This window comes from Sturnira hondurensis, unplaced genomic scaffold (genome assembly GCF_014824575.4).
Source record: "Sturnira hondurensis isolate 20B ecotype Veracruz unplaced genomic scaffold, ASM1482457v3 Scaffold0001120, whole genome shotgun sequence".
NCBI classification, from domain to species: Eukaryota; Metazoa; Chordata; class Mammalia; order Chiroptera; family Phyllostomidae; genus Sturnira; species Sturnira hondurensis.
In genome coordinates this window covers 4,355,086-4,381,632 of record NW_028073751.1, presented here as the reverse complement: position 1 = coordinate 4,381,632, position 26,547 = coordinate 4,355,086, and the positions used below count along the sequence as shown (strand labels likewise).

The 26,547-nt window shown below is 58.0% G+C and overlaps 1 protein-coding gene across 5 annotated transcripts; it reads left to right on the top strand.

Moving 5' to 3' along the window:
• The first annotated feature begins 850 nt into the window (after positions 1 to 850).
• PCDH1 (protocadherin 1) lies at positions 851 to 26,547 on the top strand. Of its 5 annotated transcripts, XM_037062775.1 has the most exons (6): positions 1,180 to 1,416; positions 9,174 to 10,036; positions 12,940 to 15,135; positions 20,148 to 20,367; positions 21,333 to 21,371; positions 22,493 to 22,579. In XM_037062775.1, exons 1-5 carry the CDS (start codon positions 1,335 to 1,337, stop codon positions 21,356 to 21,358), a joined length of 3,387 nt encoding a protein of 1,128 aa, XP_036918670.1. In that variant the 5' UTR covers positions 1,180 to 1,334; the 3' UTR covers positions 21,359 to 21,371; positions 22,493 to 22,579. The 5 variants fall into 5 exon arrangements, with proteins under 5 accessions (XP_036918667.1, XP_036918670.1, XP_036918664.1 ...); XM_037062772.1 differs by lacking the exons at positions 1,180 to 1,416; positions 21,333 to 21,371 and adding an exon at positions 851 to 867 and having other exon boundaries at positions 22,493 to 26,547; XM_037062769.1 differs by lacking the exon at positions 21,333 to 21,371 and having other exon boundaries at positions 1,180 to 1,374; positions 22,493 to 26,547.

Genomic DNA, 26,547 nt, shown 5'->3' with positions numbered 1-26,547 from the left:
TGAAAAAGTGGGGGAGGAGGAGGAGTTAGATGTTATGGCAAATAGAGGCCCTTCAACCAGTCATCCCATAATAGGTCTTCCCATACCCAGCGCCAGACCTTGCTTTTCTCATTGTTCAGACCTAGAACACCCCGCCAGTATCTGTAGCTGGCGAAAGGCGGGAGGTCGTATTGAACTGGGGCACTTGGGAGCCTGGGGTACCACAAACCCTGAGCAAAAGAAAGGCAGTTCCCTAGGTGCTCCGAGGCCTCTAGATGGCGTCAGAGAGCCAGAGCTGAGCGAGAGAAACAAGAGTATCCAAATGTGTAAGACACTGCGTGTGACACTGTGTGTGACTCGGTGAGTGTGAGTGTGACAGGGAACGTGTGGCACTGCGAGGGCATGTGACACTGCGCGGCCTCGCGGGGCAGGGGCCCGTGTGACTCTTTGTGAATGTGTGTATGTCACTGCTAAATGTGTAGGGCCACAGCTCCCTGACGCCCTGAGGTCAGGTGATTGGGGGACCCTCAAATAGCCGGACTGGGGTGCGTCACCTCATTCTCACATTTGCTTATTTCCCCCATTCCCATTCTGAAGGAGACCCAGGGTCCCATTACTCTCCACCTCCACTGGTCCCTTCCGTAGCCCCACCTCCACGGTTAGCTGCGGCCACAGAGGCTGACCGCTCTGCGGCTTCGGCCGGAGGGGGAGGGGTGGACTTCGCCCGGAGCGCCGTGGGAAGGGAGGGCGGCGCGGGGCGACCTGGGGGTCCTGGCGGGCAGAGGATGGATCTGGAGGAGCAGATGCCAATGGAAGAAAGCACTGGTGGAGACTCTTCTCCAGCCTCGACTTCCCGGGGGGCAGGGTAGGGAGAGGTGTTTGAGCGAGGTTAGGAAGGGATTCGGGAGGGGTCCCAGAAGCGGGCTCGGGTGGGATAAGGGTAAAGGGAAGAGCCAGGAAGGGGGATGGCCTGTGTATCCGGGCCCCGGGTAGTGGGAAGATAGCAAAGGGGGCTCTTGGCTTTTAGAGCGGAGCTCGGGGTCCCCCCCCATTGGGACCAGAGCGGTCCCGAGCTCCACCTCCCGGCCGGGGTGGAGGGGGGCGGGGAGGCGGGCGGGAGGCGGGCGGGCGGGCCGGGAGGGAGGAGGAGGGAGGGGGCGGGACAGGCTCTGGGCTCTGCGCTCAGCTCGTTGCTGGCTCCGCCGCCGCCTCGCACACTCGGGGAGCGGGAGCGCGGCGCGGACGCGGAGGCGCTGGGGCTGCTGCGCCCCTAGGCAGCCGGAGCCGGAGCCTGAACCGCAGCGCCAGCCTGAGCCGTGCAGAGCCGCAGCCCGGGCCGGGGCCAGTGGTGGCTCATGGACTGCAAGGCCCGTAGCCGGCGCTGCCCCGAGGCGGGTAAGGATCCGGCGGCGGTGGAGGCGGCGGTGGCTCCCGGCGGTGAGCGGCCATGGCCGGCGGGAGCTGCGGGAGGGGTGCTCATCCGAGCGAGGCCGAGGGGGCCGTATCGGTGCTCAGCGCTCCAGGGCAGAGGTGGGAGAGATTGGGAACTCAGAGTGGGGATTGCGGCCGGGGCACCCTGGCCTCCAAGGTTCGCGGCGAGAAGCGGAGAAAAGGGGTTGCGGAACCGGCCCCCAGCTTCGGCGTCCCGCACCTATGCTCGCTTGGAACCACGGGGTAGGAGACTCTAGGAGCGCGCGGGAGGAAGATGGTTTTGGGGCAGCGCGCAGCCTGCCCCCCCAATTTGGGGGGCTCCCCGAGAACCCTCACCCACAACGCACACACACTTGTTGGGCGACCACCTTTGCTCACTCAGGCGCTTCTAGCTCCCGGCGGGCACCCTGAGGACCAGAACACGGACATAAGTACACGCATACATACATCTGATCATATGTGAACACAGACATACCTCCCGCACACCAGCGCCCACTGGGGCACCGTCACTAGCTCAGAAACCCGCTTCAGCGCCTGCACGTTAAGCGGCAGGGACATGCAACCCTTAGCCATTCCGAGCAACGGAACACAATCGGTGTGACATCCGGACACAAACACAATCCCATGCCCACATGTAAGAGTGTTATGCCACAGTTCTCCAGATGAAACACTCAAAACCTAGCCACACACACACACACACATACATTCCTTTAAGGAACACACCCTAACACAAATTATGTTACCTGAACATAGGCACACATCACAGGTCGGCTGGCACCCCTCGACTGCACCCACATAAACACAACCCAGTACCTCAAGCACCCGCCTTGAGGGCACACACCCTGACACAGTAAGTGGCACCTGCAGCAGCGCCTCACAATCGCAAACACAAAATTCACTGCTTCATATGTCCTAACGGTGGGTGTCTCACACACCTTACACCAACAGTGTCACATTACACCTTGTAGCGTGTACAAACACACACTCTCCGTCCCTCTCCCTCAGAGGCCTGATGTTATTTGGCGAAGCCGAGGCCGCCGGACCAGCCACTATCGCCCCTTCACCTTAAGCACATTGTTATTACAAATACCCGCACCGCGGGAACCCTGGAGGCCGGCGGGACAGGCTTCCTCCGCCGGCGCCTCCCCCACCCCCACTCCCCGCTGTCTGGCTGGGTATTCCCGGAACCAGCTGGACCTGGCTGGCCGCGCCATCCCGCCTCCCCGGGGCTGCGGAGGATTCAAGCCTCGGGCGGTATTTACGACCCTCTTCGGGCCATTTAGCTGCGTTCTTCGAGCCACCTGGGTCCCCAGCACACCTGTTCCCCTCTCACACCTGGGCGCCCCCTCCGCGGGCTCCCGGCTGCAGGTCAGAGGCTTGTGCACCCGCAAGGCCCTGGGGCCCGGGATGGTGGCACGCGCAGGAGCAAAATTGGTAGGTGAGATGAACTCGCACCCCTTCCCCCCAGCTATCCTCAGGAGCCCAGAATTCTGGTCTCAATTTCCCAACAGTAGTCGGCGACTATTCCTTCTAGCAGGAAAATCTGGGCTGGCGTTGAGGTCTTTGAGGATTGAACGCGGGGCAAACACCCCTTTCCCTCCCGCTTCGAGAGGGTCTGTTTTATGAGGATGTCCCCGCCCGGCCTGGGCCTGGCTTCGACGCTGTGTGATTCCGGCGCGGGATCCCTGCCGGCGCCCTCAGCGTAGCTCCCGCCGATGCGGGCTACCGGGGGACCCTAGGCAGAGGCCGGATATGCGGAGGGGGAGGAGAGATTACCCGCAGCGGCCCCTGGGTCTCGGGGCGCAGGCGGTGGGCCTGCTGGCTGAGCCTGCTCACCACGCGGCACCCTGCCCTAGCCTGAAGCTCCCAGGCCCCGCACCGCTCAGATGGGGGGTGGAGCCGCCCGAGCCTCAGGATGATGGAGGAACTGCCCCATCGGGGTAGTTCCTCTGCCCCCACCCCCAACACTCCTGCGTTCTCTGGGAGGAGACTCCCTGGGAAGGGTGTGTGCCGGGAGCGCCCACAGACCACGACCACGTTGGTATAGGCAGGGGGCTGCTCTGGCCGGCAGAGTCCAGAACGTCGTGCCAGAAGATGCAGGGAGCCTTCCATTACCTGCTTTGGGCCAACCCTCGTTTACTGCCAGGAAAGAGGGCACCCAGGAGGTGTTTGTGGCAGCCCAGAGATCTGGGTGTGTGTCTGGGGAGAGGTAGGGTGTTACTTTCTTGAGGTGGGGGTCTGGAAGGATTGAAATTTGTAATTGTGACTATACCAAGGCTGAGGGGAAAGGGATGAGAAAGATCTCTGGAGATGACCAGGGACAGTGTGGTGGCGGAGCAGGTCTGGTTTCCTCGCTTCCGCCAAACCCAAACTCTAGTTCCCAAAGGGATCGCCTGGAAGGGGGTGTCATGCCGGTCCGGCCTCTTCCTGTCAGGGGAGCTGCTGCTGTGGCTGCTCCTTCAGAGGAGCTGGGCTAGGGAGAGTGAGCTGACTGCTGGGAAGAGTGGGATGGAAGGGCCGGGAGAGGGCCTGCAAGAGTGCGGGTGTGGCTCAGTGGGAATCCAGGGGAGGGGGGGAGACAGGCGGAGTCCCCTAGGATACTGGCTGAGGGCTGCCCCTACCATGAGCAAGGATAGTTGGTGCTGCAGAGATTCTTTCAACAGTGTATTGAGCACCTACTGCCAGGGCCCATGGTGAGTGGTGATGGTGCAGTACAGTAGTAACGTACATACTCTCCTTGCCTTCATAGGTCTCCCCAGTGGGTAGGGGATTGACTTGTCTGTCTATTGAATCATTGAGCACCTACTGTGTGCCTGATGGTGGGAATAAAATGCTTTAGCGAGTGATAAGGAAATACGCACACACACAGGTATAGATATATTTATATATCTTTTACAATGTAATAGACCTTGATGCATCAGTTCTCACTCATTTAATTCTCCCAAATAACTTCTAGAGGCAGGATTTATTATTTCTATCTCACAGTATGGAAATAGGTTCAGAAAGGTGAAGGCACTTGGCCAAGGTCACACAGCTAGGAAGTGGTGGAGCAAGGGTTCGAACCCCGACAATCTGACTGAAGAATGCAGGTGCTGGCAGTCCCGCGGAGGTTGTGGGAGAGCAGGGAGAGGAGCTGAGGGCTGGCTCTGTTCATCGAGGGAGGTCTCTGAACGGCGCCACCCTGGACAGCCCTGCCTGCTTCTCTCCCCTCCCAGACTTTTGCTCACTTCACTCCTTGGTGTTTTGTTCTCAGTGTCAGTGCCTATTGTGTAACAGTGCGGGGGTGAGGGTTTGGGGGTCCAGGGCTGACCTGGTCACTGGGACATTGATAGCTGTCTCTGTGTTTCCTCTGTGGCCACAGCATTCAGCAGGAAGTGGACCCTGGTCCCCAAGATGGGCTGGAAATGAAGGTTCCAGGTGAACCCTCCCCAGGTGTTCACACAGATGGTGTTTTTCCTGGGCCTTCCCTAGACTTTGCCCCCTCACACCTCCCTGTGCTCCTTAGGCCTGAGAAGGATAAGTCAGTGTCTCTGCTGAGGCCTTGGCTCCTCGGGATGCTGGGTGCCTGTGTCACTGGGCAGAGGTGAGTCTAGTCTTGCCAGGAAGCCAGCCAGGGCTTGGGGAAGGGCAGATAAGGTACTAACTGCTTCAAAGGCCCCGTCAGGCACCAATGACTCCCAATAACTAACCACTGGGGCAAAGTTCAGGGCTGGCGGGAGCAGGGGTGAGGAAGGGCCACCTCTCTGTTGTTATGGCTGCTCTGACTCTCCCTGCATCCCTAGGGTCCCTGAAGCAGCCTAGAAGGGCTGCGGTCCTTGAACTCTAGGCCCTCTTTCTGTTCTTTGCCTGGCAGGCTTGACAGCCCAGGCACAGATGGATGGTGTGTGTGTGCGCGCGCACACGCATGCATTGGGTGGATACAGAGCAAACATCACAGTCTAGCCACTGGGGGGTTCCTTTCTGTTGACTTCCCCTCCCCCATCTAGCATTTCCCCCAAGCTCTGGAATATGAAGAGGTATTCTTTCTCAAACCCTGACTTCCACTTACTACTTCAGTGACCCAAGACAATTAATTATGCTTTTTGAGCCTCAGTCTTGTCAACTGTGCTGCGGGGAGCCACATAATAATAAATAGTACTCCCTTCAGAGGGTTGGGAGGATTAGGTGAAATGTATGGAAATGCAGTAAAATCTCAGGGAGTGTTACCTCAGACATGGTGATGACAGGGAAGAGGGTGGTAAAAGTGGCGGTGGAGGATTTATCGGATCTCAAAGTTGTCCCAGAAGTTTAGGGCCATTGCAGCAGCTCGAGGATTTCTCCAGGTCCTTTCTCAGGAATCAGAATTCCTAAGGGTGGGGCAGAAAAATCTTCATTTTTAAGGGGACTCTCCAGGTGCTTTAAGGGCCTACACCCTCTTCCAACTCCTGCCCCTACTCTAGGTACCCTCCCCCAACTCCATTTCCCCCCAAATTCTTCCTACCTCTCAGGAACTCCCCTGCCCCCACCATACCTTCCTGCCTTGCATATTCCTTTGTGGTTCTCTTTCCAGCTTAAACCTTAGGTGCCACAGTCCTTTCCCAGCACCTCTACTGGCTGGAGGTAAGGGATCTGAGAGAGAGAAAGAGGGAATGTAGGGAGTGGGGGTGGGTTGCAGGCGGCTGTGTTTGTGCTACTGCCCCAGGGGCCCTAGGATCGGAATCCCCAGGTGGGGAAAGAAGCCCCAGGTACAAGTCAAAGTCACCATGACTCTGCCAGACCACGGACCTCTGGTTTGCAGCCAAAATTTGTGAATGTTCATTTTTCTTGGAAAAATCTGAACCATAGTCTTATAAGATTTGTAGAGGGGGATGTGACCCAAAAAACTTAAGAGTCCTTGATCAGAAGAGAGTGAGTGGAGGCAAGCGGTCACTGCCTTATTTATCCTCTTTGTCAGGTTTAGGGTGATTCCCTCATAACCCCCACCCTGCCAAGACTTTCCCATGGGACTGGTGCACACAGTGACCAAGTGTCGTGCCTGTGCTATGGAGGGGAAGGAACGGAATTAGGGCCCAGAAGAGAATGAGGTTCTTCGGAGACAGGGGTGTGTGGGTTGGGGCATGCACGATGGTAGTAAGATGAGCCTGGTGCCTGGTCCTCGAAGGTAGTGGGGAAACGGCTGGAGAGTGAATCCAAATGGAGCTTCAGGTAAATGCCCCCTTCTTTTAAAGAGATTAAGATTGCAGCTGGGAACAAATGCACAGTAATATGATAACGCCTCACATGCTTTAAACACATTCTCAGAAGGACCAGGGAGGGGCTGTGCTTTGGACAAGCTGTGGGGAGGAAGTGTAGTGTTTGACTTGCGTAAGGAATCTGTGCTCAGTGAGCGTTTGCTGAGAGTGTCCTGTGGACCTAAACAGGGAAAGATTAAATTTGCCTCTAGCAGGTTCTCAGTAGGGGAACTGGGCAGGAAAACAAGCAAGGACCTCGCCAAAAGCGCCAGGGCAGGGTAAGTGTCCCTGCTGAGGGACTAAAACCCCGGGAGCTAAAATCACTGGTTGTTCGGGAACCCTTACTGGGTGCCTGCTGTATGCCGAGTCTGGGGTGGGGTCTGGAGGATTTAGGGCTCAGCAGAGCAGAGGCTGTCCTGCTCTCTGCTCCGTCTTGTAGGAAAGACAAACAATTCACATTATTTCCCAGACAACTACTTAACTACAGTTGTCTTTTGGGGGGCATTTGCTGAGGACTCAAGCAAATGGGTGCTAGGCATTCAGCCCACATGATTTCAAACTCCCTGGGAAATAGGTGGTATGATCCCCATTTTACACATCAGGAAACAGGCTCTACATCGTTTGCTCCAGCTCATGCAGCCAGGAAGTGGGCCACCGGGGTTCGCCTCAGACTGCCTGGTGTCATGGTCCCTGCCCTTCTGCACCCGGCTGCCGTCCATGTGCCAGGTGGGCACAGCCACACCAAACTGACAAGCAGTCATTGAGTTAGAGCCATTGTCAGCTCCAGCACAGCAGCACCCAGCACAAAGCCAGGCCCATTGTGAGTGTCCAGTAAATACCACTGAATGCTTGGTGGAGCACAGGCTGAGTGTAGGGAGCCCTGTCCCTTCCTTCAGGATGTTTGCCATTGGAGTCTGGGAGCACAGGAACGGGTGTATGATGCTGGGGCACGCGCGGGCGGGCGGTGTCCCCGGCAGCAGTGATTCACAGCTGAGGGATTGGGGCAGACAATAGCAGCTGTGCGTTGGAGGCCAAGAGGTCACCGTGGGCTGGAGAGGCCTGGGAAGGATTCCTGCGGCACCCAAGCCTGCCTTCAGTGGGGTGAGTGTGGTCTGTCATAGAGCCTGGGTGGGATTTCGGGCGTAAGTGAAGAAAAGGGACCGAACCTGAGCCATTTGCTAAAAATGCTGGCCCAAAGACTTTGGGTTTGAATAGCGGGGCTAGCCATGGTGTCGTGGGAGAAGAGGAGGGAGGCAGGACTGGGACAGTAGCTTGCAGGTCTGGCCGGTGTCTGCAAATGCAGGCCTTAAAGCTGGGGGGAAAGAGGCCAAAGAAACGGGGATTAGGATTACCGTGGTTGGCTAGGGCACAGAACTCATGGGAGGGTCCTGGGGGAGGGCAGGGAGAGATGGGGCTTGGGCCTGTTAAGGTGGAAACGGCCCGGGGTGAAATAGGGGCCAGGTGTGAAGTAGGGGCCAGGTATTTACAGGGCTAGGGATCGAATAGAGTCAGATGTTCATAATCAAGAGACTGTGAGCTGGGGTGGGGGGGGGGTGTCTGGGAAAGGCTGGTGGTGTCATTGGCACCTCTGTCCCAGTCAGACCTGCTGGGCTCCCCGTGCTGAGGACGGGCCAGGGCAACTCCCAGTTCCAATTCCAGGGCTCGTCAGCCCTGACCACAGTCCTGACCCCACCCTTGTCCTTTACTGTCTTCTGTACAGCAGCTGGGGTCTCCCCAACATCTGCCAGTGGAAGGGGGAGAGAAAGTGGGGAGGCGTCCCTGCAACAGTCCCTGTGCACAAGCTTGTCAGCTCAGGAGCATATGTGTTTGGGAGGACATCCGGGGAGGGCTAATGCCTTGTTCCTCAACTCTTACTGTTTCCGGGCCTTGGCTGGTGCCCAGTTCAAGCTGGCCCTTCATGGGGTGTGGGGTATGTTGGGCACTATGGGTGGTTTTTGTCAGACAGGAAGGATTTGAGATGTCATAACTCATACTCATACACTGGCTTGGCATCTCAGAGGAGACAGAAAGAAGACATCATCCCCTCCAGCCAATCTGTGTGGCCCCCAACGTGGGTCTGGGGAGTGGAAGGGGCACCCGTGTCTCTTTCCTACTGTGCGTGTGTGGCGGTGGGGGAGGGGGGAGTTGTGCTCCAGGCCTCACCCTTTCCACTAGCTGCCTCTCTCTATCTCAGTATCAAGGTAATTACCATGAGTGACTAAGGCAGGATGCTGGTGAGAAGGAGGTGTTGGGCAAAGCCCTGAGTAGAGAGCAGGGCGGGAAGTAGGGAGTGTCAGGTGGGTCAGGGCGTTCCATGGGCGGGAGCTGCTCTAGACCTGCTCCAGATCCCTTACCGGCTCCTCCAGCTGGGGCAGACACCAGCTGCTACACCCAGCTCTGGGAGAGACTTAGGGCTCTGTGCTGGGCTGAGCTCTCCTTACAGAACAGTAGTGTATAGGTGGGAGAGGGAGAGTAGGGGGCCGGCTCTGGGCAGCCCTCGGGGCCAGATTCCTCCTCTTAGCTGACCACCTCTTTTGCCTCTTCCTCTTGCAGCCCTCCGGATTCTGGAGCCTGCCAGGATGGGGTCCCTGAGGCCCAGCCCAGGCCCTGGGGGGCAACAGTTGCTGCTGCCCCCCTTGCTGCTGGCACTGCTACTCCTGCTGGCGGCATCCCCAGGCCACGGCACTCAAGTGGTGTACAAGGTGCCAGAAGAGCAGCCGCCCAACACCCTCATTGGGAGCCTCACAGCCGACTATGGTTTTCCAGATGTGGGCCACCTTTACAAACTAGAGATAGGTGCCCCGTACCTGCGAGTGGAGGACAGGACAGGCGACATCTTCACCACGGAGACCTCTATCGACCGCGAGGGACTCCGTGAATGCCAAAACCAGCTCCCCGGTGAGCCCTGCATCCTGGAGTTCGAGGTGTCTATCACAGACCTCTCGCAGAATGGCAGTCCCCGGCTGCTTGAGGGCCAGATAGAGGTGCAGGACATCAATGACAACACACCCAACTTCGCCACTCCGGTCATCACTCTGCCCATCCCGGAGAACACCAACATCGGCTCACTCTTCTCCATCCCAGTGGCTTCAGACCGTGATGCTGGTCCCAACGGTGTGGCATCCTATGAGCTGCAGGCTGGACCTGAGGCCCAGGAGCTGTTTGGACTGCAGGTGGCAGAGGATCAGGACGGAAAACAGCCACAGCTCATTGTGATGGGCAACCTGGACCGGGAGCGCTGGGACTCTTATGACCTCACCATCAAGGTGCAGGATGGCGGAAACCCCCCACGCGCCAGCAGCGCCCTGCTGCGGGTCGCTGTGCTCGACACCAACGACAACGCCCCCAAATTTGAGCAACCCTCCTATGAGGCTGAGCTGTCTGAGAACAGCCCAATAGGCCACTCCGTCATCCAGGTGAGAGTCCCCTCCATCTCATTGTCTGGGTGACCTACTTTTAGAAATGGGAGCCCACCCTAAGCTGGTGAGAATTCCCTTCACTTAGGGGGCGAACCACCAGAATACTGTGGCGAAGCCTCTCGTCCCCAGCCCCAGCTAGGTGAGACCTTCCCACCCCCCACCCTAGCAGGTGATACTACTTTCCTCTCAAGCTATGTCAGTGACAGTGACAAAGCATGTGACCAGTAATTCCCCCTTCCCCAAGGCAGACTCAAGTTGTCGAAATCTCTGAGCAGTAACACCCCCCTCCCAAATCAGCTGATCTTCCCCCAGCCGTGTGAGCTGAGCTGGAACAAGGGAAACACCCTTTGTCCAGGTGGGATCTCTCCGGAGAAGAGAGAGTCTTCCCAGGCAGGGGCCCTTTAGCCGTGTGAGGTCCTCCTGAAGCTGGAGGGCAGGGCCTCGCTTCAGCCTCCTGCTCGACACAGTCGAATGAGATCATTTCAGCCAGGCAAGTCCTCAGAGTTCTAGAGAACTGTACTCCGGCACCTGCCTCCTGGCGTCCTCCACCAGGCACAGGGTGCCCATGGGTGTGGGGTGTCTGGCGGCCTCTGCCGAAGTTCTCAGCACCCCTCTCTGTGGGAACTGCCCCAGGGGCTGGGCAGCTTGGTAGGGCCGGAGCCTGGGAGGGAGCAGAGAAAGCGTCCCTGCAGACAGGTGGGTGTATCTCCCACTGTCATCTCGGCCCTGGCCTCCTGCCAGCCCCAGCTCCTTTCTCGTCGCCATGGGCTGGAGCTGTGTGTCTTCGATGGGAGGGAGCCGAGGAGGGCTCAGCCCGCCCTGGGCACCGTTACCCGGCCTCGGTACCCGTCCTGGGAAACCCTTCATCCTGTGTCCTCGAACTGAAGTCCGGCCTGGGGAGGAGTTTCCACCCCCCGCCCCCCTTTATTTTTAGAGGCTGGTGGACTGGAAGCCATAGAAGAGACACTGAGAAAGGAAAGGGAGACAGACAGTCGGGGATGGTGAATAATAATAGCGTAGGTGCCAGGGCTGCCCTAAGCGCATAATGTGTGTTATATCATTTAATCCACACAGCACAAGGTAAGCATTATCCCCATTTTACAGACGAGAAACTTAGTCCATCGAGTTTAGGAAACCTGCCTGATATTATCTGGCCTATGTGTTCAGATTCCACCTGGGCCGTGTCCAACAGCCTGGCTTTGTGGCCTCTCTGTAGCAGCTGACGCCCCTCCCGCTGGGTGAAGCAGGAGACTGGGGCAGAGATGAGACCAGCGGGAGAGAGGGTGGGAGGACAGCAGCGGGGGGGAAAGGGGCAGGGAACTGAGCAGGGATGGGAGAGAAGCAGGCAGGCAAAGGGAGGTAAAATGTCAAGAGAAGTAGGTAAGAAGCTGGGTGACCAATGTGGAGACAGGGAGACAGTGGGACTCAGGATGAAAATGTCGGGGACAGATAGATCGGGTGGGTGGGTGGAGGGGTGAGCAGAAACTGCTGGGTTTTCAGAGGGTTCGAGTTTGGCCCACAGGGGTGCGAAGAGACCAGGGTGGCCGGGAACCCAAGCCCAGGTGTCTCCACCATGTTGGAAGAAGTCCTGGCAGGAAGGCGAAGTGATGAGCAGTGGCTTGAAGGCCCACCGGGCGTGGTGCCCAGCACTGTGTCAGCACTGATTTTCAGAGATGGACAGTTAGGAGGAGGGGTGTAAGAGGGACAAAAAGAGGGATCGGTGCTGTTTAGGGAGCACTTGCCATGTGCCAGATCGTGTTAGGCACTTGCGTGTGTTCCATCTAATCCTCCCCACAACCCCGTAAAATAGGCTTTGTTGTTATCCCCATTTTGTATATTTGTAGACTGAGGTTTGGGGAGATTGAATAATTGGCTCAGTAGTTGGGAAATAGTGAAGCTGAGTTTGAACCTAAGAAATTTCTGCTCTTCTCCCCAGAGCTCTGCCATTATGCCTGTCCCCTCCTCCCTCCTCCCTCCTCATCCTTCAGCCCACCTGTCACATCACATGCTTTGGTACCTAACTTATGGCCGCTGCTACCTGGTTCCTGTGGCCCCCGTGTTTGTATAGAGTGTGCTTTGGTATGGCCACGGGAGGGTGTGCCCAGTGCAAGGGACAGACAGTCCATTGTTTGAAGCTGGGAGCCCAGCCTGCTGCCAGCAGGCTCTGTGGCCTACACCGGCCCCTCCCTCCTGGCTGCAGGCTCTGCTGGATTCCTCAAGCTGGTGCCTAGCCAGCACCAGCCCAGTGGAAGGGGGAGAAACAGGTTTCCCCAGTTTGACAGAACAGTGGCTGGCTAGCTCCCTCTGACCCATGGCCCTGTCTGGCTGCTTTTGAAAGAAATCCCCTCACCTGTGTGCTCCAGGTGGACGTGTGGGTCTCCACTGATATGAAACACACATGTGCACACACACATATACCTTTCCCCATAATCACACGTGTGTAGGTGTGTGTGCATTATACACATATGTTACGCATGTACAGCATCTCTGCTGCTCACGCCTTTCCAGCTGTTCAGGGGGTTGAAGGCTGGTTTAATTGGGCAGAAGGGCTGTACTAATTGGACAACTGGATCCTTGTTCCCATATTTGGGCAGATGAGTGCGGGAATGGTAAGTAGAGTTTAACTCTGCCCTCTCCCATCTCTAGTCGTTGCTTGGAGCACGGTTGCGGAGTTGCAGGCAGCGGTTGCGGAGTTGCAGGCAGCGTCCGTTTTCTTTAGGGAAGCAGGTCGGGAAAATGGGCCAGCGTGTCTGGACTGGGAGGGGCAGCGCCTGTGCCGCTCTGGGGCCGGGTGCCACCGCCGCGTCTGCCGTGCTTGTGGGAAAGGCAGCCCGTGCGTCCCGTGATTTCCTATTCCGGACTGACCCATCCCTGTCCTCCTTCTCCTGCCCACTCTATAGGTGAGGGCCAACGACTCTGACCAAGGTGCCAATGCAGAGATCGACTACATGTTCCACCAGGCACCCGAAGTGGTGAAACGTCTTCTGCGCCTGGACAGGAACACTGGCCTGATCACTGTGCAGGGCCCCGTGGACCGTGAGGACCTGAGCACCCTGCGCTTCTCAGTGCTTGCCAAGGACCGGGGCACCAACCCCAAGAGTGCCCGTGCCCAGGTGGTGGTGACAGTGAAGGACATGAATGACAATGCCCCCACCATTGAGATCCGGGGCATAGGGCTGGTGACCCATCAAGATGGGATGGCCAACATCTCAGAGGATGTGGCAGCGGAGACAGCTGTGGCCCTGGTGCAGGTATCTGATCGAGACGAGGGAGAGAATGCAGCTGTCACCTGTGTGGTGGCAAATAATGTGCCCTTCAAGCTACGCCAGGCCAGTGAAACGGGAAGTGACAGCAAGAAGAAGTACTTCCTGCAGACCACCAGCCCCCTGGACTACGAGATGGACAGAGACTACAACATCATGATTGTGGCCGTGGACGCTGGCAACCCTCCGCTCTCCAGCACTAACTCCCTCAAGGTGCAAGTGGTGGATATCAATGACAACGCACCTGTCTTCACCCAGAGCGTCACTGAGGTCGCCTTTCCAGAAAACAACATGCCAGATGAAGTGGTGGCTGAGGTCACTGCCAGTGACGCTGACTCGGGCTCCAATGCTGAGCTGGTCTACTCTCTGGAGCCGGAGTCTGCCGCCGAGGGCCTCTTCACCATTTCACCTGAGACCGGAGAGATCCGGGTGAAGACATCCCTTGATCGGGAACAGCGGGAAAACTACGAGTTGAAGGTGGTGGCAGCTGACCGGGGCAGCCCCAGCCTCCAGGGCACAGCCACTGTCCTCGTCAATGTGCTGGACTGCAATGACAATGACCCCAAGTTTATGCTGAGTGGCTACAACTTCTCAGTGATGGAGAACATGCCAGCATTGAGTCCAGTGGGCATGGTGACTGTCATTGATGGGGACAAAGGGGAGAATGCCCGGGTACAGCTCACAGTGGAGCAGGACAATGGTGACTTTGTCATCCAGAATGGCACAGGCACCATCCTCTCTAGCCTGAGCTTCGATCGGGAGCAGCAAAGCACCTACACCTTCCAGCTGAAGGCGGTGGACGGTGGCGTCCCACCTCGCTCCGCTTACGTTGGTGTCACTATCAACGTGCTGGACGAGAATGACAATGCACCCTTTATTACTGCCCCTTCCAACACCTCACACCGGCTGCTGACCCCTCAGACACGTCTTGGGGAGACGGTCAGCCAGGTAACAGCTGAGGACATTGACTCCGGTGTCAATGCTGAGCTGACCTACAGCATTACTGGCGGCAACCCTTACGGACTCTTCCAGATTGGGTCCCGTTCAGGTGCCATCACCCTGGAGAAGGAGATTGAGCGGCGCCACCATGGGCTGCACCGTCTAGTGGTGAAGGTCAGTGACCGCGGCAAGCCCCCGCGCTATGGCACAGCCTTGGTCCACCTTTATGTCAATGAGACCCTGGCCAACCGCACGCTGTTGGAGAACCTGTTGGGCCACAGCCTGGATACACCACTGGACATCGACATTGCCGGGGATCCGGAGTATGAGCGCTCCAAGCAGCGTGGCAACATCCTCTTTGGGGTGGTGGCTGGCATTGTGGCCGTGGCTTTGCTTATCGCTCTGGCCGTGCTCGTGCGCTACTGCCGTCAGCGAGAGGCCAAGAGTGGCTACCAGGCTGGGAAGAAGGAGACCAAGGACCTGTACACCCCTAAGCCCAGCAGCAAAGCCTCCAAGGGAAACAAAGGCAAAGGCAAGAAGAGCAAGTCCCCAAAGCCTGTGAAACCAGTGGAGGATGAAGACGAGGCCGGGCTGCAGAAGTCCCTCAAGTTCAACCTGATGAGCGATGCCCCTGGGGACAGCCCCCGCATCCACCTGCCCCTCAACTACCCACCAGGCAGCCCGGACTTGGGCCGCCACTACCGCTCCAACTCCCCACTGCCTTCCATCCAGCTGCAGCCCCAGTCACCCTCAGCTTCCAAGAAGCACCAGGTGGTGCAGGACCTGCCGCCTGCAAACACATTTGTGGGCACGGGGGACACCACGTCCACGGGCTCTGAGCAGTACTCCGACTACAGCTACCGCACCAATCCCCCCAAATACCCCAACAAGCAGGTAGGCCAGACCTTGCGGCTCAGCACGCCCAAGCCCCCACCCCACCCCTACCACGGGGCCATCTGGACTGAGGTGTGGGAGTGACAGGGCAGGTGTGTTGGGCCTGCGTGCTCACCAGCCCTTGTCGGGGCTAGACCAAGGCAGCGTGGGAGGTGGGACCAAAGAGCTAGGGATGTTGGGGTCCTGGTCACCTCATCCAGGCATGGAGGGTTAGGCGGAGTGGAAAATGAGGGCAGGGAAATCCCCTCCTGGTCCCTCCCCACTGGGAGAGGCCTGTGACTTGTCAAATCCTGGGACACTGGACCAGCTGCTGGGTCTTGCAGGTGGGGGCTGTTGGCAGGTGAGCAGAAGGGTTTGGAGGCAGAAAGGGAGGAGAAGTGGTGAAGTCCCCTCCAAAGCTGGGTCTCCATTGGAGACCAGCCGTGGTGCTTCTCTGGGCGGAAATGGGAGACCTGCGTCCTAGCGGGTAACTGGGTGGGGACTCTATCAGGGAGGGGCCTCCCCATTTGTGCCTTCAGTGTGTGCTGTGTGTCATCCTCTTCCCCACGCCAGGCTCCTGGGGCTGGGCCCCAGTTTCCCAGCCCCAGTTCCAAACACTTATCTTTGACAATAAAGTTCTCTATTTTTGGAGTTTTGGTTTCTTATTTTTCTGGAACTGAGAGAAGGAGTGAGAGAGACTGGAAACAGCCCTCTGTCCTTAGGTTCCGACACCATTTCCCGTCCCTCCTGCCTGCCCCTTCCCACATCCTAGACCTGCCCCGCTGCTCCAACCCTGTCTTAATGTACATCTTCCTGTCCACCCATGTCCATGTCCTTGTCCCGGGAAAAACACCCTTCCAAGTAGCCTTCAACATGGCCCCTGGCTCCATGTTTGTGAGGCCTTCTCCCCAGCAATGTCACTCTTTGCGGAGAAAGGACAGGTGGGGATGCACTCACTCCCCGCCCTTCCTCTGCTGGCTGAGACCTGACCTCACCAACCTCCCAGTCCTGAGCAGCCTCTGACAACTCACACAAGCACCTGCTGGGTGTGGAGTGCAGCCTGCCTGCCTCAGGTGAAGGCAGAGACCCTCTGGATTGTACCAGCCGCCTGCTCTCAGGTCGAAACCTCCCCAAGTCCCTTTCCCAGCCTCTTCATCCCAAGACCACTCAACCCAGCAATCAGCAGGCCCTTCCCCGTGTGTCCCCACCATGATCACCGTCCTGGGCGGCCCAGAGGGAGGGGGGGGTCCTCAACCCTTTGACTTGACCTGCTCTGGATCCCCACTTTCAGGGTGCTCCCTGCTGACTGGGCAGAGACATCCTCGTCCTGCTCTCCCTTCCTTCAGCTCCTTGCTCTGGCCACCTGGGTTGCTGGCTCTCACTCTCTCTCTCTCCATCTCTCACTTCTTGCTCTCTTGGGTCTTCCCTAGCTGTGTCTGAGGGCGGGAGGGCTAAAGTCTGGGTGAGGGGCCTCAGGTCCAGGGTGAGTCTCTGAGGCCAGAGGCAACTTGTCTCTATGGCGACTGAAGAGGCTTGAGACGCTCCCAGGAGGCAGGAGGCGCCAGCTCTCTACTCTGATTCTGTCCACAAACTCCCTCAATCCCCTGGGGGTAGCCCCAAAGTAAAAACTCCAGGGGGCTTTGGAGGAGTGGGGGCTGGGCAAGTGAAGTCTAGCTTCATTTCATGTCTCCTGGACAAATTAGCATCTCCCAGGGTGACTTCCAACCACTCCTGACCAATCAGTCCTTCTCTTTCGTTTGCATCTTGCTGCCACCAGCTCTTCTATTCTTTAGCTCCTTCATCCTTTTCTTTCTCAGAGTCTGAGGGGTTATCCCTTACTTGGCTCCAATCCAAACTGCAAATGGAGCCACATTGCATACCTTCTCCCAACATTCGGCCTCAACCGAACCGCAACGCCACTACCATCACCAAAACACAAAGGCGGCGTTCCTACCATGTGCCCAGTATGGTACTAGACTCGGAGGAAAGATGGACACTTTGTGCAAGACGTACCAGTGAGAAGATGAGGCCATTGAGAATCTTAAGTGCCAAGTGAGAAGCGCCATAGTAAAACTTTTCCCAGCCTGCCCCCCGTCTACTTCTGCTACTACTTGCTTCCCCCGTTTTTTGAGTTTTTACTAGATGCAATGTACCATGCTAAGCACTTTATGTGAATTAGCTCATTCAATGCTCATAATCCTTTGTGACAGGTCATTATAATAAAGCTCATTTTACAGAAGTGAAAACTAGTTAGCAATGAAGTCAGAATTCAAGCACAGAGCATCATGAAATTTGATTTCCGGAGTCTGCTGTTAACCATTATGCTATAAAAGGGGGCTGTGTGATCAGGTTAGTTTTGGTAGTAAGGGCTGCATCATCCCATTGTCCAATTAAAGGTTCTGCGAAGCCTGCAAGAAAGCGGGAACCTGTTAAACTTTGTATTACTCTGGTTTCCAAATTTATCTGACCAGAGCGCCCCCTCACTTTGAGGAGCACAGTGTGGGAAGACCTGCATAGGACATGGGAATGGGCTCCTGGGAAGAGAATGAAACTCAGTGAGTGATAAGTAGGAGTGGGGCGGGCGGTCTGCTCTGTGAGCCAACTACTGAGTCAGGAGCCAGGACGACCAAGTTGGGGGCAGGGAGGGGGCAGAAAGGGGAGTGTTCTGTCTGCAGTGGAGGGTGTAGGAGAGAGCTGCGAGGTGAGTCTGGAGGAACTTTAGGTCATAGAGGATGCAGATACCTTGCCAGAAAAGTTCCTTAAGAGGAAATGGGAGCCCCAGAGAGCTCCTGAGTTTTGGGTGAAATGAATTTCACAGAGTTCGGTGGAGTGTGTGGTAGACCCACAGGGAGTGGAAGGGAAGGACAAGATTGAAACACTATGGTCTGAACTAAGCTGGTGGCAGTGGGGATGATGGATGGATTTGGCTGAACTTAGGGAGAAAAGACCCATAGGACTCAAGGGATCATTGGATATAGAGCAGGATGGGAACTGAGGGGAGAGCTAAGCAAGATTCCCAGGTAGGTAGGCTTCATCCTTCTGAGTCCGGGTGACAGGATAGTGATGGGGTATAGATCATCACCCATGCAGAAGTTGACCGAAGAAAAAGAATTTGGTTTCAGATATTCTGAAGGGCCAGTAGAGACAGCCCATTGGAGATATCCAGCAAATGTCTAGAACTACAGGGCTAGAGTTTGAGAGAGCTTTTGGATGTAGACTTTCTAAGATTTAATAGTAGAGAATTAAAGGAAATATTTGGTGTTGAGTATAACCCAACCCTCCATTTTACGGGGAAGAATCAGGAGAGAGAGACCAAGTGGTGTGCCTGGTGAGCAGGACTGAATGGGCACAGACTAGCAGGGGCCGGTTCTGCAAGGCAGGGGAGGGGGACAGCGGCCAACCAGACTGCCCTGCTTCCCGGGCCCTCCTGGAGCCCATCCCCCCCAGCACCAGGTGGACGGTGCTCCTTCACAGCGTCTCAACCCCACGTGTCAGGTTAATTTGGGGGGCCGTGTCTGTCCTCACCCAGACCCTTCAGTGTTTCTGATCACAGCGTGGATCCCCAAGAAGGGTGGCCTCTTCCTGGAGTTTGGGCGGGAGCCAGGGTGGGAGGCAGTTCCGGGCTGCCTTCCCATCAGCTCCGAAGCTCCTTGACCTGACAGCCTCCCCCGCTCTGGCTGCCTTGGATAGGACAGGTTACGTGGGGTATCAGGAGGTGGGGTCTGCCATCCAGGAGCCACCTCTTCCGGCCCTCATGAAACCCCCCTTGTGAGGACTTTAGAAGGACAAAGCGCTTACAAAGTCTTAGAGCATCGGAGGGAGCCCAGAGACTGCTTGGCAGCACCCTGGGTCTGGGTGGCTCTCACCCCTGCCCTCTACAGGACCTGGTACTGTGCCCTCCACAACTACTTTCGGGTTGGCAGGAAAACCGGTGGCAGTCCTAGGTGGGTGTTTGGGTGACTGGCTGGTTGTGCCAGGAGCCTAGGTGAGGCCCAGGTTGCTGGGGTTATCGTTAACCCATGGCGAGCAGACAGGGCTGCCAGCTGGGGATATCCTCTACTGGGGAAGCTCCACTTCCCCCACCCCAGCCTCCAGTCCAAGCTTTTAAGTCTTGGCTCCACCAAGCCCACAGTCCTTCCCAGAAGCTCCTTCCTGTTTCCTTGCAGTTCATTTGAGGCCAGCCTTCCTGACCCCTGATGGCAGCCAAGCCCCTCCCCCATGCTCAGGTCCTCCAGGACCCTAATCCCCTACAGTTAAAACTGTTTGCTGATCTGGAGGATGAGGGGGTTTCCACTGTTCCGCCTTCCCACCTCCAAGGTGCCCTGGTTGTTATCTGGCCCCCTTCCCTTCTTCCCTCCTACCTTTTCCCACCCCCAGGCCTCTCTGGAGGGGAATGAAGTGGGGCCAGGGGGGCAGAGTGGGAGTCCTGAGGCCACCTGGCCTGCAGCATTACAAGCCAGGCGGAGGAACAGGATCAGAAAGAGGTTGGCAGCTCATTTGGATGGAGGCCATGGGAAGTTACAAGAGCCATGAGACAGGTGAGGAGCTGGAGTTTGGGGAGTGCTGTTGGAAGTTAGGGACTGTGGTGAGCTGTTTTGGAATTAGGAGGCGGTACCACTTTTAGGGAGCTGTTCTAGAAATCAGAGGCTTGCTAGTGTTTAAGGCTCTGCTTGTCCAGGGGCGCTGGCTGGCACCCTGCTGGTATCAGGAGGCTGCGCTGTAACCAGCGGTGGTGCTGGGTGAGGCTTACCGTGGTGGCCTGGGGGCTGTAGTGACACGGGGCCTGCGCTGTGTTGGGACTTTCGGTAGGTGGTCTTGGCGGTACTGGGAGCTGTCTAGAATTAAGGGGATGTCCTCTGTTGGGGTGTGTGCCTTCCGGGGGCTATGCTGTACTAGGGGGCTGCGCCTCTTCTTGGTGGCTGCTGAGGGGCTGGAAGCTCTTGGGTGGGCCTGGCCGAGGCTGGGGCCTGGTGTGGTGGCGGGCCCCGCAGCGCGGCCTGGTGGGCCTGCACTGACTGGTTCTCTCCCTGCAGTTACCTCACCGTCGCGTCACCTTCTCCACCACCAGCCAGGCCCAGGAGCTGCAGGACCCGTCCCAGCACAGTTACTACGACAGTGGTCTGGAGGAGTCTGAGACGCCGTCCAGCAAGTCCTCCTCGGGGCCCCGGCTCGGTCCCCTGGCTCTGCCTGAGGACCACTATGAGCGCACCACCCCCGATGGCAGCATAGGAGAGATGGAGCACCCTGAGAACGGTGAGGAGCGTCAGCATGGTTGGGGCACCCCAGGGATGAGTGGAAGCTAGAGATGGTGACAAGACCATAGAAAAATATCTCTTTCATTGATTGCACTCATTGTATGTTCAGCAGCAATTACCGTGCCAGGTGCTTTCAGGTGCATGTTTATTTAATCATCACAGCCACTCTCTGACTGAGAACTTCATCGTGCCCACTTTACAGTGGAGGAAACTGAGGCTCAGAGATGATGACTCACCCATAGCCACATATAGGCAGTGACAGCTGGGAGGGATTCAAACCCAGGCTTCTCTGACTCCAGAGACCTTGCATTCGGCACGACAGACATTATCCTGCCTCCCTGGGGACAGGACCCCTGAGAATGGTGGCCAGAGGGCTCAGATAGTGGTGATGAACCTTGAGGGGACCTTGAGGCAAAGAGAGTCCTTTAACAAGATCAGAGGTCCTTGAGAAAAGGGAGGGGACCCTGGGTCCTCTGAGGATGTCTGAGAGGGGTATTACTGTGGGGAGGAGCAGGAGAGGGTTTTACTGGGGCAGGGGAGTGGGGAGGTCTGGGAAGGCGAAGCGTTTTTCTGGGAGGGGTCAGGAGGGCGCTGGCAGAAGGGAGGTCCTGGCTGGAGGAGAGGTCAATGTGGGCACGTGCGGTAGGTATGCTGTCAGAACGTGTGTGTGTGTGTGTGTGTGAGAGAGAGAGAGAGAATCCATAGCAGCCTGTGGCGAGGCAGCCTCAATAAGCCTAACCTTGGGATGGAGAGACGCCCCAGCTTGGAGCTGTCCTTGGGTCTGGCCCCCTCCCTCAGTCCCAACTCTCACAGCATCCCCACAAGATGCCAAGTTCCACGCCCAGTCCTTGGGCGCCAAGCCCTGTCTCACCTCCCAGGCCCCAGGTCGCAGAGTGCCCTCGCCCCCACCCTGCCCTCCATGCTCTGTCTCATGCGCATCTCGTCCTTTTTGTGCCCGCGCAGAGCCGGCTGGTCGGAGCAGGCCCTGAGGCGGAGTGCCAGGTATGTGGGAGCTACTCTGGGGTCTGGGGGACTCGGCCCAGCACCCGGCCCCACCCACCCCGTGCCGGTGCTCTGCTGTGCTCTGCTCTGCTCTGCTCTGCGCCAGCGTGGGTCCCCCAACTCTGCCCTGGGCTGAAGAGCCTCAGTGCTTTGAGCACTAACAGCAGAGCTGTCCCCTCTTCACCTTGCACCGGTTGGAGGCCCAGCCAGATGGATGGTGTCAGGGGGGCTCCTGCTACAGGCAGTGCTGCTCAGTCACATCCCCTGAGGGGGGTCACGGCCTGGTACTGTCCCTGAGCGAGGGCGGGGCAGGGGGCAACTGTGACAGGAAGTGCTCATGGCCTTACTGTTCCCATGGAGACCCTGCTGCCCAGCAACCACACTGGCTACTGCTGATGTCAGGCGGCCAACTCCTGTTCCCGTGGGTGTTCTGGGCAGGGAGCTGGGAAAAGGCCAGGGGTGGTGGATGGTGCAGGGGCCGGAGAGAGGTGGAAAGGGGCTGCATGAGCGTGCTCGTGGGTGTTTGAGTGTGTTTGTATGTGAGCCTCCCACACAGGAGCTCATCTTCTCTCCCTGGCTTTAGAGCAGGGCCTTACTGCGCCGGGGTGGGCTTCCAGAACCGCTGGGGGCACCGTGAAGCTTGAGAGGGTTCAGAAGGAAGGGTTGTGTGCTCTGTGTGTGAGGATAGAGATGCCCAGTGTAGATTTGTGTATCCATGCTTACCTGAGGGCAGGGGTGTGGGTGTGGGTGTGAGTGTGTGTGTGAGAGAGACTCCTTAAATGAGGGGGGGTTTCCTCACCCCCACTGGAGGGTGGATTGGTGTGTCTGGAGATAGACGACCAAGTGCATGGATGAGTTGTGTGTTTGTGCACCCGTCTACAGGTAGGGCCAGAGGGTGGGTGAGCAGGGAAGGAACGTGTCTATTTAAGGATAGGTCATGTGAGACAGAGAGTGAGCATGTGCTGGGCGGTGGGAGGGTGTGTGCCCATCTGAGGGTGCATGTGCCTCTGAGCTCAGGGGGTAGCAAGGGGTGTGCACCCCGCCCTGGCACAGCGGGAGGCCTCAGAGCAGAGTTTTGTAAGGCCACCCTACCTGACGACTGTCCTCGCTCTGCCCTGCAGACCTGCGCCCTTTGCCTGATGTCGCAATGACAGGCACATGTACCCGGGAGTGCAGCGAGTTTGGTCACTCTGACACGTGCTGGATGCCTGGCCAGTCGTCTCCCAGCCGCCGGACCAAGAGCAGCGCCCTCAAACTCTCCACCTTCGTGCCTTACCAGGACCGAGGAGGGCAGGAGCCTGCGGGCGCTGGCAGCCCCAGCCCACCGGAAGACCGGAACACCAAAACGGCCCCCGTGCGCCTCCTGCCCTCCTACAGTGCCTTCTCCCACAGTAGCCATGACTCCTGCAAGGACTCGGCCACCTTGGAGGAGATCCCCCTGACCCAGACCTCGGACTTCCCACCCACAGCCACAACGGCATCTGCCCAGACGGCCAAGCGTGAGATCTACCTGTGAGCCCCCTTCTGGCCGGTGGCCAGCCCCTCATCCAGCCACCGGCCAGCTCCCACATGGGCCCATTCCAGGGCTCCACTCCTGACCCCTCCAGCGTGGACTTCCTGGCCAAGGCCCCAAGTCAGGGGAGGGGGAGTTCTGGCCTCATGACCATGCTGGCCCTTCCCCCCTGCAGGGTCCAGGTCCTCTCCACTCGCTTCAGCCCCCAGCCCCCAGGGAGCCCCTTCTTCCCCTTTATGGGGCTTCCCCAGCTGATGCCCAAGAGGGCTCTTCTACAATGACTAGGCTCCCAGCCCTCGACTTCCAGGGAGCCCTCCTCACTTTGGGCAGATGGTGGAATCATGGGTGGGCAACACACTTTTAACTCACTGTTTCCCACGTGGCCGACCAGGACGGGGATGGGATGCCCCCATTCCAGCACTGAAGTGGGGCTGAACTGGGGAGCCTCTCTCCCCGGGAACTCCCAGAGGAAACACCTGACCACCAGGGCCTTCCTGAAGGGCTTTTGTTACCAAAGGTGGGGTGGGGATGGGGGTGGGAGTGGGGCGGAAGCCTTGTCTTCCTGTACTACTCCTGGGCTGACCCACCTGCTCACCACATGCCCACGTCTGTCCCATCTGGGACCCCCTTCCCTGCTGGTCATGCAGTGTCTGTATATAAGGACCTTGGAATGATGTCCCCATTTCTGCCTGATTTGCAACTTTTCTTGTTGATGTTGTGTTGTCTTGGGGGACCCCCCCCCCGAGGGGGACCTGCCCTATGTCCCCTATTCCCTGCCACAGTGCTCCCCACCCTAGGCCTCTATTGTTCCATGTTGTAAATACCCCTGGGCCATGGTGGGGTGGGGGTGCAGGCCAGGGAGACAACAGGAGGGTGGGGTGGGGACAGGGGTAACATTTGCCTATCAGCAGAGCTGGGCTTTTATTTAATTTTTTTTAAAAAATACAAATCTCTATTTTTTTGGAACTGTTGCGCTGTGCCCTGGGGGGGATCCCCGCTCAGGCTGGCCCCCACATCCAGATGAGCATCACAGAGGGACCCTGAGGTTGTGGGGGGCAGCTGGACAGGGGAGGGATGACTGTGCCTCTGGCCTGGTTGGGTGAGTTGGGAGCAGGAAGGTTTGCTCGGGGGGGTGGCTGATTGCTGCCCCCAATAGGGGGGACCTGGACCCTGCTTCCTCCCTGCCCCCCACCCCCAGCCCCTGCCATGACTGACCCGTCAGCCTGTAAAACCACCATTGCCTTGATCTTGGGGTGGGAAGGGCTGCCTCAGGGCACCCTGGGCTCCTGGCCCCCTTCTTCCAATTGGGCTTCCCTTTGCCAGGGTCAGGGGTCCCGTGGGAAAGTGGGTGGGGAGATTGGGGGGCAGAGAAGCCCAGTCAGCCATGATGAGGTGGGATTCCTTTCTTCACCTCAGGGGGCCAGGGTGTGAGGGGCATCCTGAAGATCCCCCGTCTCCCACTGTGGCCATCTCAAAGCCTCCGTCCCTCTTCCTTCCAGAAAGCCCCACTGCCTTGGCCCATACCTCTTCAGCTCCCCAGGGGCCCAGGCTGGGAGGCTGAAGACTCAGGGTATGGCCCTTGCTTGACTTAGTCTAAGCTTGGGGGGGCAGCCCAAGGGTGGGAGGGGTGGGTACAGGCTGCTGGGTTGTCTGGTGCCTTTGGAAGCTGTGTTGCTGGGGTCTTGACTCCTGTAACCCCAGAGACCCCACCTCTACCCCAGAGAAGCGAGGGGGCTGAAGAATCACCCTGTACTCTGCTCCTCCCCCTGACTTGGCTTGGAGGAACAGTGCTGGGAAGGAGAGCACTGTTAGGCTGGTGGCCCCAGCATACACAGCCCTTCCTTCTATGGAAGATAGGAGGTAGAGTGGGCTGGGGTGACAGCAACCAGGTCTAGGGGTTGGCCAAAGGCTCCTTTCCCAGGAAGTGGGCTGGGGCTTGTTAAAGAGACAGCCCCTTCCCCCTGCACAAACAGGGCAGGTGCAATAGTGGTGGAGTTGGTAACATGAGGCGCCCGGTTGGTGGGGCAGTGGCCTTCAGGGCTGTCCTGGGTCCTGGAGGTCAGGATTCTGGCAAGAAGATTGTATGAGGACCATTTGCTTGGTGGAGAGGGTTATCTAGACAGGAGGCATTCCTGGGGTCAGGAGACTTCCCCCAGGTGCCCCTGGTGGCCTGGGCATCCTGCTCTGGTCTTGGAGACCCCTGAGCACTGGGTGGAAGGGCGGAGGAGCAATTTGCACAATGGAGAAGCCAGAAGGAAGGGGTGGCCCAGGTGGCTGGGAGGGCTGAGAAGCACAGCGGAGGAGCCCTTCCACAGGCGAAGGCAGGACCCCTAGCCCCCTGGTTGGGGTCGGGGCACGCTGAGTCTGTCACCACCTGGGCACCCGAGAGGTGAAACCAAAGGTGGGCAGGGGATGGGTGACAGCATTGGGGACCGCTCCTGTTGGTCCTAGGTCTGTGAAGCCCTTCCCTAATGCCTTGTGTCGCGTACAGTTTTATGTACAAATAGGCGACATTTGGCCAGAGGAGACCCCCCTCAAACCCAGCCTGACCCAGTCAGTGTCTTCCTAGAGGGGACCTAATCGGCCCCCACCCCCTTACTTCAGAGTGTATCTCTTGGTAGGGGGAGGGTATATGGGGACATACTTCTCTCCTAGGGTCCCTGAAGTGTATCTGACACCCCCAGGAGGGTCTCTGGAGCACCCCTCACCTCTGGGGGCTCCCTAGCCCCTATGTCTCTCCCCTTGGGAGTCTCTGGGGGGACCATGTATTCCTGCTGGGGACCATGGGAGCATGTCTCCCCCCTATCCAGGCTCTCTGGGGAGCCTGTTTTCCTCCCAGGGTTCCTGGGAGTACTTAAGGCATGTCAGTCTTGGGCCACCTCTCTTCCCAGGGAAGAGGGTGATCTCTGAAGCGTGTCTGGGGAGGGGTGTTCCTGGCCCTCCCGAGTCTCAGCTCTGGGGGTCCCTGACCTGCAGCACTTTGGGAAGGGACCGGACAGCTCTGAGTTGTCTTTTCTCCTAGGGGCTCTGGGGTACCTCTCTCTTCTGAGGACACCCATTCCCCCGGCCTCTGGAGCCATTTCTTCCCTGGGTGGGGGCTGTCTCCTGGTGGTGGGAGGGCTTGCGTTGGCCATGAGAAAGTCTCTTCAGGGGCGTCTCTACGTGGGACTTCTCTGGGATGGGGGACTGTTTCTCGCCCATGGGGTTCCCAGGCGGGTGTGTCTGCCTGTGGGGAGGAGGAGACTGTGTCTCCTCCGGTTTTCTGAGTGGGGAGGGGGGCCGTGTCTCTCTCGTGTGTTGGGGGGTGGGGTTGGGAGGGGGGGTTTGGGGCGCATCAGGCGCCCACACTGGGGTCGTGTTTCTCTTGGTTAGTGCCACTTCCCACCGCCTCGCTCCTCCCGGGAAGGGCCCCCGCCCCGCCCCCACTCCACCCCTGTCCCCGGCGCTGCGAGCACAATCCCGTTGATTTGTAATGATTTCTGTCTCTTTCTGTCTTTTATCTTTCTCCGACCTGCCTCCCCACCCCCCGCCGCGAGCATGCGCAGGCACCGCCCCTAACCCCCTCCGGTTCGGTTCGTTTCCGGTTTGTTTGCTGAGCTGTCAATGAAAGACCCGTGTAATTATTCCCAAGCTTTACAATAAAAGTGTGAAAACCGGACCCCA